This window comes from Leptodactylus fuscus, chromosome 10, assembly GCF_031893055.1.
Source record: "Leptodactylus fuscus isolate aLepFus1 chromosome 10, aLepFus1.hap2, whole genome shotgun sequence".
NCBI classification, from domain to species: Eukaryota; Metazoa; Chordata; class Amphibia; order Anura; family Leptodactylidae; genus Leptodactylus; species Leptodactylus fuscus.
Window position 1 is genome coordinate 25,469,126 of NC_134274.1, and position 12,439 is coordinate 25,481,564.

Below are 12,439 nucleotides of genomic sequence, written 5' to 3' on the forward strand. Positions count from 1 at the left end.
GGTTTACGCCAAAGGTGCCTTCCCTGGCAAACTTAAATCAACTGATCTCCTTACCAACCTTCGTGCCGGGGCCTACCTCCCCCGAGGAGGTTAGGCTACATTCCTTGGATTTAGGCAGATGCCTCCAGATTTACCTAGACCTGACCCTGTCTATTAGGAGGTCAGAGCACCTCCTGAGTACTTTAGCTGGGATATTTAGAGGTCAGAAGGCCTCAAAGGCCTCTATATCCCGCTGGGTAAGAGAGGCCATGAAGACAGCTTTTTTCATCCCGGGGCCTTTCTCCTCCAGCTTGCCTAACTGCTCATTCGACCAGAGCGGTTTCATCTTCCTGGGCAGAGAGGTCGGCGGTTCCACTAGAACACATCTGCGTGGCCACCTCCTGGTCCTCACCTCTCACCTTTGTAAGGCACTATCACCTAAACTCCCGGGCTTCCGATGCTACGGCTTTCGGGCGGGCGGTCCTGACCTCTATGCGCCGAGAAAACCCTCCCTAAGGAGGGATTACTTGCCATCTCCCCACTTGTGCTGCTGGTATGACGACGGCGAAGCTTAGATTATGAAATAATCTGTTTTCCCTTAGACATAACAGCAGCACAAGGCTCCCTCCCTATTATTATTGTGATTTTATTGTTATGAGCTGTATGAATTATGTACTTTTGTATTAACACGCAGGTGGGAGGTCCTTGAAAGGTCACTAGAAAGCCGAAAGTGATGATGGGGTCTGAATAATGGCAAATGTGGAGGAGCTGAAGTGGAAATCCAACGCAAATGAGTTGTAAGTAATAGATCTCTGGATTTTGGACAAGGTTTGGGAATAAGTTTATTATAATATATACACGAAATACACAACAGTGAAAAATTAATAAAAGACTAATAAGTCATAATAGCTTTATAATAATATTTATAGAAAATCATTGTATAACATAACGGAAGAAGTGCTGTATAGGACAGGATAGGAAATGTCAAAGGTTTAGCATTATATAATATTTGCTGATATATCCAGAATTCTCTGGGAATATGTTCACAAATAATACCCAACCATAAAGCGTTGGGGTATGCTTTATTACAAGGAGCTGCATCTCTACTACTGTGATATAATATATATTAGGATGTTTGTGTGAATGGGACATAAGGAGTTACACATGGTTGACATATACAATCTATCAGGGTACACGAGTACGTCAGGTCTAAATACGGTAAGTTTTCCATATGTAGTGACAAGACCATCTAAGACCCAGCTACACTATTGGTATAATTATATGGAGAAACTATATGGAGATCCACTCCAGGTCTGGTGCCATTCCTTTATTATGACAACTTCTATATGAACACATGGATTGACAGCTGATGGATCAACTCTGATGACTGACTCGTCCAAACCCAAAACTAATCTCTTGTAAGAATTCAGAATTTATTTTTTTTACCTACAGCTACATGGTGAGGAACACGTCCAAAAACATTACTACCATGAAAGACCAAGTGCACCCAATATAAAAAGTAGGATTTCCAGTTTACATACCAAGGATTTACCCATATAAATGGTCAATAAGACCCATATAGTCAATAAGGAAAACTATTGAAAAGATTTTATTTATATAAATATATATATATATATATATATATATATATATATATATATATATTGCACTGGCATCCAGTCACAGCATTCTGTTCCAGATTAGGCTCAAATGAATGGGCTTACTCAGGAGAGAGTCTCGCGCCACGGACGCTGCAGCGTGAGACTGATAGAGCAGCTTGCTTCTTTTTTCTGCAAGCGGGAAAAAAACGCTAGCTTTTTTGGAGTTGGATTCTGCGTCAAAATCCACTCCAAAAAACTCTGTGTGAACTCAGCATAATACAGGACACATTACTATTATCCATTCCTCTGTTACATCATAGAAACAGAAATACAGACTAAGCACTAAAGATAGATCCATCTTATGATGGACACTAACATCCCAATGGACTCCATTGACTAGAGTGGAGTCCATTGGTTATTTGCCATGCTCCTCATTTTGCTGGACAAAAAGTCTGATTTTAGATGGACTATACAACTCAGGCTGTGTCAGAGGAGCCTATCAAAATCTGCTTCAAGTGAACATACCCTTAGTCACTGATCGTCTGAATCACCTCTTTTTGGCAATGTCCTTTCTGTAGAATCCACAATAAGCTGTGCTTTAGATTGTGGTTCCCAATGACAAGCAGAACAGAATGTAACGCAGGGTATGCACCAATGAGAAAAGCAGTGACACAGCTTACTATACCACCTTCTACCTTTCCTGATCCATATAGGTTGAAAGCCACCATGTATAGCAAAAAAAAGATGAAGAAGAGGGCCATCATTCTAACTGCTCGCCAATGGGCACGTAAGGATGGCTCCCTGAACCCTGTCCGTTCTTGTCCTTTCATTCTTTTCATGTGACTTAGAAGAGAGTAAACTACCAGGCCAGCGGAAACACAAAACAGGAAAAAAGGTGGAATGGATCCCGCCACCGAGAGGGTCATGAAGGTTGCAAAGTCTTTTCCCATAGCAGAAAATGGAGGTGATTTTTTGTTGTTGTCGTCAAATCTGCTCATGTTGAGTGTGTGGCTGACACCATTGTACGTAGCGGAGTTACTACAAGAGGCAGATATGGCTACACTCCCTAATAGGAGGAAAGGGACCATATGGTCAAAATGGGTCTTGAACGCAGTGAAAAGGTTTCTTTGGATGTTGACAATCCGCACGCAATAAAAAGTACACAGCCACGTGGCAAACCAAAGGGTTAAGTCATTAAGAAACAACCAAGCATACTGCAAGTCACTTCCCATATCGGTAACATTAGGCAGTAAGTAACTAACAAAGTACACGACTAAGACCAACCACATGAAAGTGAATCTCGACAACCCAAGGCAAGTCAGTATTGAATCACAAGCGCTCAGTTTTCTGTGAGTCAGGAGGCTGATCAGGTTTACAGCCACCATAAGACCATTCATGAAGGTGCCAATGATGGTCTCCAGCACCACGATGCCCAAGGACACCACTTGGTATGATGTTACGGAGGTTGCTAAAGTCCAACCTTGAGTCCACGTATCATTTACCCGATTTGTTTCATTAGTTGCATTGTAGACGGTCTTCATTTTCTATAGCCTTTGTCTTGTATGTATATACTTATATACTGTCCTTTCCACCTCTATCTAGGTCCTAGAATTTCTGTTTGGGTTCCAGGTTTTCTCCTCCTCTTAGTTTTATACGCTTTTTCTGCATCTACAGTAAACATTTGCAGAAGCTTTATACTCTCCGCAATGCGATTGTATTACATGCCTGTGAGGATTATCGGCCATGCAAATGGTAAACAAATACAAGCGTGAAGTTAAGATATCACTGACTCTTTGCATACAGTATATAGAAGACTACATGATGGAAAGACAGTGACCGGTGTTTTCTGTTGTATTCACAATAGTCTCATTTAGAAGTAAAATAATATACACTATCTAATCCTTATGGATTTCACACATACTGACAGAGATCTTCCATTTGGTAACCGGGCATCAAAGTGGCTTACTGGTTCGCAGTGCAGCCTTGCAGCGCTGGAGTACTGAGTTTGAATCCAACCAAGGACAACATCTGCAAGGAGTTTGTACGTCCTCCCCGTGTTTGCGTCAATTTCCTCTGTACTGGAGATTTCCACCCATTCTCCAGGCTTCGGGCCTTTATAGTCATGTCCCAGAAGTCACGTGGACCGTCCATGTGACGTCTGGGACATTACCCCAAAGGCCCGAAGCCTACAAGGAGTAACACTGGATCCAGGAGAGGTGAGTTAGTTAGTTTGTGGGCCTGGGCCTGCTCACAGCCACTTCTGCTCCACTCTTCTGCGTCCTATAGCAGAAGGGAAAGTAAAGGGGGGGCGGCCATGAGCAGGAATGGGGAGGTAGGAAAATAGGCTACTACCTACTGTGGTTTCTCCAGCAGGTAGTGGCCTATTAAAAAAACGGACAAACAAAAAAAAGGTATTCTCACCTACCTGCGATCCCTTGACGGAGATGGAGCTGCCGCCTCCTCCTCATTCACCTGCCAATACGACGTCTGCGTCTCAGCACAGGAGGCGTGATGACTAGAGATGAGCGAGTTGTATTTGATCGAATACCTTGCTCCCATAGGAATGCGTGTAACCGGCCAATCACCGAGGGGTTAAGAGCATCGAATATTCCATGCGCTTAACCCCTTATGTTTGGCCACTTAAACGCATTCCTATGGGAGCGAGGTATTTGATCGAATACTACTCGCTCATCTCTAGTGATGGCGTCTTATTATCGCTGCCTGTGCTGAGACGCAAAGGTCTAAACCAGCCCAGGACAGGTCCGCTCAGTTTTGGTTTCAGAGCGGCCTGTCAGTGCTCGTGTTTTTGAATGACCCCCTTGTGGACATAGATTGGATATTTGGCAGCGAATGGTTCCATTAGGAGGTACAATGTCTGCCATAAAACAACAAGTAATCTCGTGCCATGACCTCAGGTGTGTATCCAAATACCTTAACCCTCTACACTCTGGGCACATGGAGCGCAGCACGCAGATTATATAGTGGGGGAAATGAGTAGAATTAATATTTTGCCTGTAATATGTCATTGTGGAAAAGTGTGACTAGTCAGTGACTAATGCTGTGTACTAAAGGTGCTACTCTACACTTCTGTTTATGTAGGGTTATTGTTTTGTAGGATGCAGAAGGTTTGTTAGTAAAAGTCCATCACTGTAACTGAATAGGACACATTTACATGCTCAGTTTCTGTTCTCGGCACATCATAAGCAAAGATAAATAATCATTTCCATGCGCACTTTCACACCAACACACAAGGTCGTCATCAGGGCAATATGGCTGGTGCTACCTCCCGAGGACGTTTCAAATCGGAGATGTAACATGAAGTTCCTGGCCCCTGTGCAACATCTGTACCAGGTCCAACAACTATACGATAAGATAGGGGGCTCACGATGGCTCAGTGATTAGCACTTCAGCCTTGCAGCACTGGAGTCCTGGTGTTCAAATCCCACCAAGGGCAAAAAACCATCTGCAAGGATGCTGTATGTTCTCCCCGTGTTTGCATGGATTTCCTTCCCATATTCCAAAGACATACTGGTAGGGGAAAATGTACATTGTGGGGCTCACAATCTACATTAAAAAAAACTATAAGAATCTAATAGTCCCACCATGGAGAAATTCAGAGTGTTACAGCAGCATAGATAATACAAGAAAAACAACATACAAAAAGCTCAGATGGAAAGATAAAAATATATAGGAGAGAAGATAGTAGGAGGCATAGCAAAACTTCCGGATCATTTAGTTTTCTGTGCGGAGTGATCTTTGCTTAGCCTGATGTTGACCATACAGTCTGACCGTGGTTGGGAAGAAGGACCTCTGATAGCTCCTTCTCTCACTTGAGGTGAAGCAGTCGGTCACTGACAGTAGTGCTCAGTGCTTTCACGGTCTTATACATAGGATGGGAGTTATTCTCCAGCATGGAGCTCACCACGGACAGTATCCTTCTGTCACCCACCACCTGAGCTGGGTCCAGGGGTCTCCCCAGGACAAATCTGGTTCTTCTAACCAGTCTGTCAAGTCTATTTCTGTCCCTTGTTGGTATATTGCACCTCCAGCAATATCATTTAAAGTACTGGTCTCCTATATTGGGAGATGCTATTGGAAATAGACCCCCTTAGGCTAAGGCTCCTGGGCCTGGGTGTAAACACCCCCTCAAGTTATACTTGGTCATTGATAAATCTCCCGAGATTTGGCTTCTGAATAATAATGGGATTCACCTGCAGGTTTTAGTTCAGACCAAATTTGTTTGGTCTGAACAAGTCTATTGAGGTCCTGATGCAAGTGTTATGATGTCAATTGGGCCTCAGCTTTCCTATGGGGCCTGTGATGTCTCCAGGAGGCTGTAAAAGGCCAGAGCACACTGCGAAAGAAGACTAGATGCCGTGGCACACCCTTGGAGGGGGGAAAGGAGAGTAGTATGAGCTGTGTTATATTTTTACACACTTGCCTCCAATTATTATACCTTGGTCTCTGATGTAGAGTATGAGAGTATAAGACCCCAGAGTAATATGATTTGTGGATGGTGAACCCCAAAATTCTCCTCAAACCCTTTTGTCCAAAAATTTCTTATGGCAACCCTAGAAATATTAGATGTTAAATTGTTCTATTGACCAGAAGATCTTTGAGGCCTTATCACTCCACCCCCAATACCACAACTAGGCCTCTCACCCATACCCACCCCCACCCCCCCGCCACAGACTCGCCAGCGTGACCCCTCATGCCTGCAAAGCCCTCCACACCAACACCACTGCATCCCTCAAACCCAACATCCACAAATCCATCATGGCATTCAAATGCACCCCATCCATCCACAAATGCTCTGAAGAGGAACTCTAAATCATGATGCCACATCACCAGGCCACCGTTCCGAACCACAAAATGTGCCACCACCTTATAAACCTTATTCCTAGTCTTCTCTATACACCCCACGGATTGCACATGGCACCAAACCAATCGCCCCACGATGTCAAATCAGACCACAAAAACTCTGTAACCTCAGCCAACAACCTCAACATATCATACTTGATGTCACGAATCAATTCCCTGGAAGATTACACCTCCTAATCGTCCCCAACATGTAAGACAATGACGCCAGGAGGACGATCCACTCTACCATAGTAATGAAAATCTGGTAGGACCCGGCTCCATACCCTACCCCACACCAATTCATCTCACCACTGCCACATCCTGAGGAAGGCCCAATTCCCAGCCGTCCAGTCGCACGCAAGAACACGTAAGAGTGGCCAAAAATCCAGATCAGGCAGGGACCTGCAGGGAAACAAAACAGAGAAAATAAAAAACACCACCCAATAACAGCCACAGTACAGAGCGCTCTATATACACTGCACACACATTGCAGATAACAAGCATTATGACTGTAGCATGGTGAACTTCACATGGTTTCTTTCGCCAATATATTCGCCTACCTGTTTTATTTCAGGCCAAACTTGGCGCTCCCTTGGGGTCCTCTTTGGTCATCTTCCAGCCTCTTCTGGTATATTGGGTAAAGTTATTGGCAGAGGCTCGATAAGTTGATACCCTATCGTACTAGGAGTTAGGACATCAGTACTAGCATACACCAGTAGCCTGTACACAGCAGGTTAATACTTTGTTCCCCTGTGACCTCTGGATATTTCATCCACCTTCCTCCTGTTCTTCTAATTTCCAGTGGTTCCACATAGCTACACTTAATGTGTCCTCTGTTAATATTAACAGCCATAATTCTAACAGATTGGACATTTCTATCAGACATCAACTACTCTGATACCCTCAGGGTGGTTGACTACATGAATGTCCATGTAGAACATGCATTAAAATATCCTAAGCAAGGAAAAGAATTACAATCTGTGCTAGTGGTCGCCAACTACCTGGAAGGTTTTCAGAGAATGTGTCCATTTGCTCGGCTATCAATGAATCTACTGAATGTGATGAAGTGTAACCTAACCTAGAGAACCAGAGTGAAATTCCAAAATTGTTCATTAAGGTCCCAACCCCTCCCACATGTCTAATAATAAGAGGCCATGACTTGGGCTTCACATGGAGGGCAGGAGGAGGGGGTATACAATGAACGCCTTCCACACTGAAGCAATGATTGTTTGCACTGTGGATAGTACGTGAAGGAAGGAGAAGACTACCCAAGGATTTGGAGGTAAGAGGAGATCCAGATGTATGATACTTTCCTACCATGTCTGTTCGATGTGCTTGGTATTATGTTCTCCTATGGATAGTAGATCATTTTTAGCTCAGTAGACATAAAACATTACAAATGATGTTCAAACAATTAGAGAAGACCAAATTCAGGACCCCATTTACGTCTTCTACCCATTAGCCAGAATGGGGATCGGCTGCAAAGAGCGTGTCTCCCTCAAGAACCTAAAACTTCTACTTGTCTGTACTTAAGCTGATATCCCATGGCTGGGAAACTTGGTACACATGTGCTGGATGTACCGACCTATACACTGGACTCCTAGCCATCTATGAGGACTCCCTGCCTTGCCACAAAATATTGTCTCATATCACGAGGGAACAATATTTTTTGGAGGAAACAGGGACAGTCCAAAACTTGTCAATAAGAAACCCGTCCACATATACAACCCCAATATATTTTCTATGTTTTTTGTAGGTACTGGGTGAAGCAGTAGCATGAGAGGACACATTTTTCTGACTGTAGTCATAGGACTCTACCTGGTAAGAAGAAACAGCAAAATTATGAAACAGAATATTGCAAAGTATTGTCATTTATATGGGTATGACAGATATCAATGTATTCGAGGGGACCTACTAAGGAGTACAATAGCTCCCCCTACTGTCAGAGGATTTGTGTAGGATTCGGGTGTCATACACTTACAGATACTGATGACCCATCACACAATCCCTTGTTGAGTCAACCCATATTTCCACCATGCTAAGTGCGCTTATTAAGTTATATATATGGTTAATATCATAGGTGTCGGAGGGACATTGTGAAGTGGACTGTGAAAGCTCCAAACAGTGAGTAAGATCTCCTATATAGGCTGGGACAAGGGGATGATCGCAGAGGTACATGTCATTACCATGTGCAAGGAGAACATGAACATACAACGTAGACCTCAGAGTATATTAAGTGGATGGCCAGGGAAGGGGTGTAGTAAACAGTGTTACTCACCTCTCCTGGGCTCTGCTCTTCTGGTCTTTGACTTCATTCACAATGTCTTTGGGGACTGCTAACCCACATGATGTTACACCGTCATTTTGCATCAAGAAATGTTTTTATATAAAGATGTGTCACCTTTGGAGTGATGGACAATCTCTCCTCGTATTCCCTATGATCAGAGCTAGGCATTGACATTTATGGGTCTCCTACTCCCAACACGTATACTTTTTACAAGGTTATTTGCCTATGTTGACTCCTAACTGAAGTTTTACTTCTGTTTTCGCAAACAGCTGCCCAAAGACAGAATGGATGAGCCAATGGTACATTTGGTAAGTGACAATTTGCTATAAAACATAGGCAGCCTCATTAATCCAAACAGTCTAACAGGAAAGCTAATCTGGTCGCCCATGGCAATCGTGGATGGGACGTCTGGGTGCGAATGTGACATGGGGAGATGGGCGATGCTCGTGGCAGTTTACTTAGTAGTGTTCTGCCACTTGTGATGTAACATGGAGGAACAAGTCATTTACCGCAAACAGTCCGCACAGTCCATCAGCTACACATTTGGGCATCGTCACTCTCTCCTCTTGTCCTCTGACCCATTCCATCATGGTGACTCTAGGGTGACTCGGTACTTGCTTCCTCTGCTACTGTTGGAGTAATGCAGGGTATATCTCAGCCATGGATATCTCGCTTCATCAATGATAAAGCAATGAACATGTTTAGTTACAAAGAAGACTTCTCTGGGCTCCATGGGGTTGTTGGCATTGAACTGTCTGCTGTGGTCTAACTACGAGAGGTGAGGAGGACGCTCTCTTACAATCTAGAGTTCTCCACTGAATTAGACTCATACAATGGATATCTCCACCTGCCAACGCAACTCTAAAAATCCAGATTTTGGGGGTGGTGGTCGTCATATTCCAGAGGAGCAATAAACCCTATAAAAGATGTGATAGGATAACTAATAACAAGGTCAGCTCTAGTCATTTCTCTATTCCCAGGCTTGTGGTCACTGCAGGAGTATTAATGCTCATGTTTGGCATCACTTGTGCCTGTCTACGATGCTGGTACCTGAGACAACAGCAGCACCCAGAGAGGACAGGGGAGCAGCCGTATGAAGTCACCGTCATAGCCTTCGACCATGACAGCACCATCCAAAGTACTCTGACCTGTGAGTCACATACGGGACACCTGATAACCTCTTATCAATCCATTACAGTGATTATGTGCGTGAACTTATACATAGTGATTGCTACAGTGGAGAAATATGACTAGTACAATTCTTATTCACAGTGCATATTAAGACAGATTGATAACCTATTAGGGTCTATTCACACTGCATTTGCAGTATACACTGGAGGCATACACCAGGAGGATCCCTATGATCCCTATGATGTATGGCACTGTACGTTACAGCTTTATAGTGGTATTTGTCATTCATAGGCTACTTTGCTTTAAAAGGTACATGTGTTTTGTGGGAAATGTCTTTATGGAATAGCTTAAGAAACTTGACGCCTAATGGGTAGGGTTGAGCCGATCTTGACTTTTCAGGATCGATTTTGAAATCCGATTTCCGATCATTTTTCATTCGAACCCGATCTCGGTCTCAATTCCGATCCCAATGCAAGTCAATGGGATTTTTTTACTAATTGGAGATCAGATTTTAAAAACAATCCTATTCACTACACAGCATGGAATCTAACAATTGAACGCTTTAATTGTAAGAATCCACCCTGTGTAGTGATTAAAAAATCCCCCGGTTACCTAAGACCCCCCTGTTGTCTACTTACCAGCTGCCGCTACCGATCCGCGCTGTTCTCAATCCTCTTCTTTCTACCGCGCATGTCTTCAGAGCACCGTATGTGCCCCCCCCCTCCCAGGCTAGTGTTACTGATGCTGGGAGTAGGCGGAGCTTGATGTGGCCACAAGCCCCGCCTTCTTCCTAGGTCTGTAACAGTAACCTGGGAGCTAGAGGCGTGCACGGACCGAGAAGAGGCAAGAAGAGAAGTGATGGGGAGCGGCAGCGGTAAGTGGACTTGTCTATCGACTCTTTATTGTATACTCAGCTCTGCTACATCTGATGTAGATCTCAGATGTAGCAGAGCTGATGAGTATAGGAATGAATGGATGCCGCCGGCACACAGCCTGTGCCGGCGTCCGGTGCTTAACCCCCTGCGCGCCGGCTGCATCCATTCATTACTACGGCATAGCAGGGAGGAAACAGAAGAGTAGGGGGTTAAGTGCCGGATGCTGGTACAGGCTGTGTGCCGGCGGCATCCATTCATTCTTAACATTGTGCGCTTTTCCCACAATGCTTGCATCCCTAAAAACGATCGGGATCGGAAATCCGATCGCGATAGTGAAATTTACTCAAACGCCGATTGGAATCCGATCTTTTCCAATCCCGATCACTCAACCCTACTAATGGGGACAAAAGGAATTTGCCCAGTAAATGAGGACCTATGGATAAATAAGACTTAGGTGCCGGAAGCTTTCCTGTGATATACGGCAAACACACACTGCAAGCGCTGTATGACTGGAGCCTGAGCCCCCACATTGCGTTAATGCAGATTTTTTTGTTGGAAATTTTGCTGCAGTTTTTTGAGCCACAGCCAAGGATAACTGCAAAAGGAATGAGATATATATAAGAAGTTTTTTTACTTCTCCCTTCTGCTCAATCCACTCCTGACTTTGGCTCAAAAACCCGAGCAAAATCTGCAATAGGAAAAACTGCAGCGAAGAGCCTCAACCTTAGAGAGTCTCACTCCAGCCTTCTATCAATTAAACTTGCAGGTCAGGAATAAAGTGTGGCAATGATAGTGAATTGCTATGTAATGACAGATAAAGCGAAGGTACGATCAGGATGGCGGCAGCGGTAATGGGTCAGTAACTCAGTTATTTTCTCATATGCTTAGACTTCTTATAAATGACTACCTTTGTTTCTTCATCGCCCTAAAGAGAAATCTATACCCAGTTATTTTAGTTGGAGCTGCTATTGGATTACAGATAGGAACACAATAAAGCTGATATTGATTGTAACCCGACTTCTTAAGCTTCTGATTCGATGCTCTATTCGTCTTTTAACAGCGCTTCAGTCGGTGTTTGGCCCGGCCGCCCGCAGGATATTTGCTGTGTCTCATTCCCATGGTACTCCACCCCAGGTTCCTTCTAATGGAACAGAAACCCCTCCATGCTATGAGGAAGCCCTGCACATGAGTAGGTTCACTGTCGCCCGCAGCACTCACAAACTTCCGCCTCTTGCCCCCGTTCCAGAAGAAAGGAATGAAATTCCCATACCGTAACCAAAGGACCAACCAGAAAGAAATGCTACATGCCAAAGTCACCAGATACAGGACATACGTAGGGGAGATCCGCCACCAGCGATGACATGACAATGACTAGTCCTACTTGTAATATATCTTTACTATCTTTACAACTAAATATATTTTCATAATGAACAATAAGATCATGAAAAAAGATTTCAAAGATTTTATATTTAGTCAAATGTATCTTCACTTAAAGGGATTGTCAAGCTTCGTAAATCTAAGAGTAAGGCTACAGTCAGACAACCAAGGCACAAAATGGCAGTGAAAGACATAAATTTTTCATGGCCTTCTTGCACCCATGGGGCATCCATTTTCCCATTTTAGTGTATGGAGGAATCCATGAAAACGGCAAAAAATAGGACACGACCCATAATATGAAGGCCTGTGATACATGCATGACTTTATCG

At 43.9% G+C, this 12,439-nt stretch overlaps 1 protein-coding gene across 1 annotated transcript; it reads left to right on the forward strand.

Moving 5' to 3' along the window:
* Positions 1–8,216: 8,216 nt before the first annotated feature.
* TMEM52B (transmembrane protein 52B) lies at positions 8,217–12,008 on the forward strand. The gene is made up of 5 exons (XM_075257670.1): positions 8,217–8,261; positions 8,521–8,564; positions 8,997–9,035; positions 9,708–9,877; positions 11,794–12,008. Exons 1-5 carry the CDS (start codon positions 8,217–8,219, stop codon positions 12,006–12,008), a joined length of 513 nt encoding a protein of 170 aa, XP_075113771.1.
* Positions 12,009–12,439: the final 431 nt, after the last annotated feature.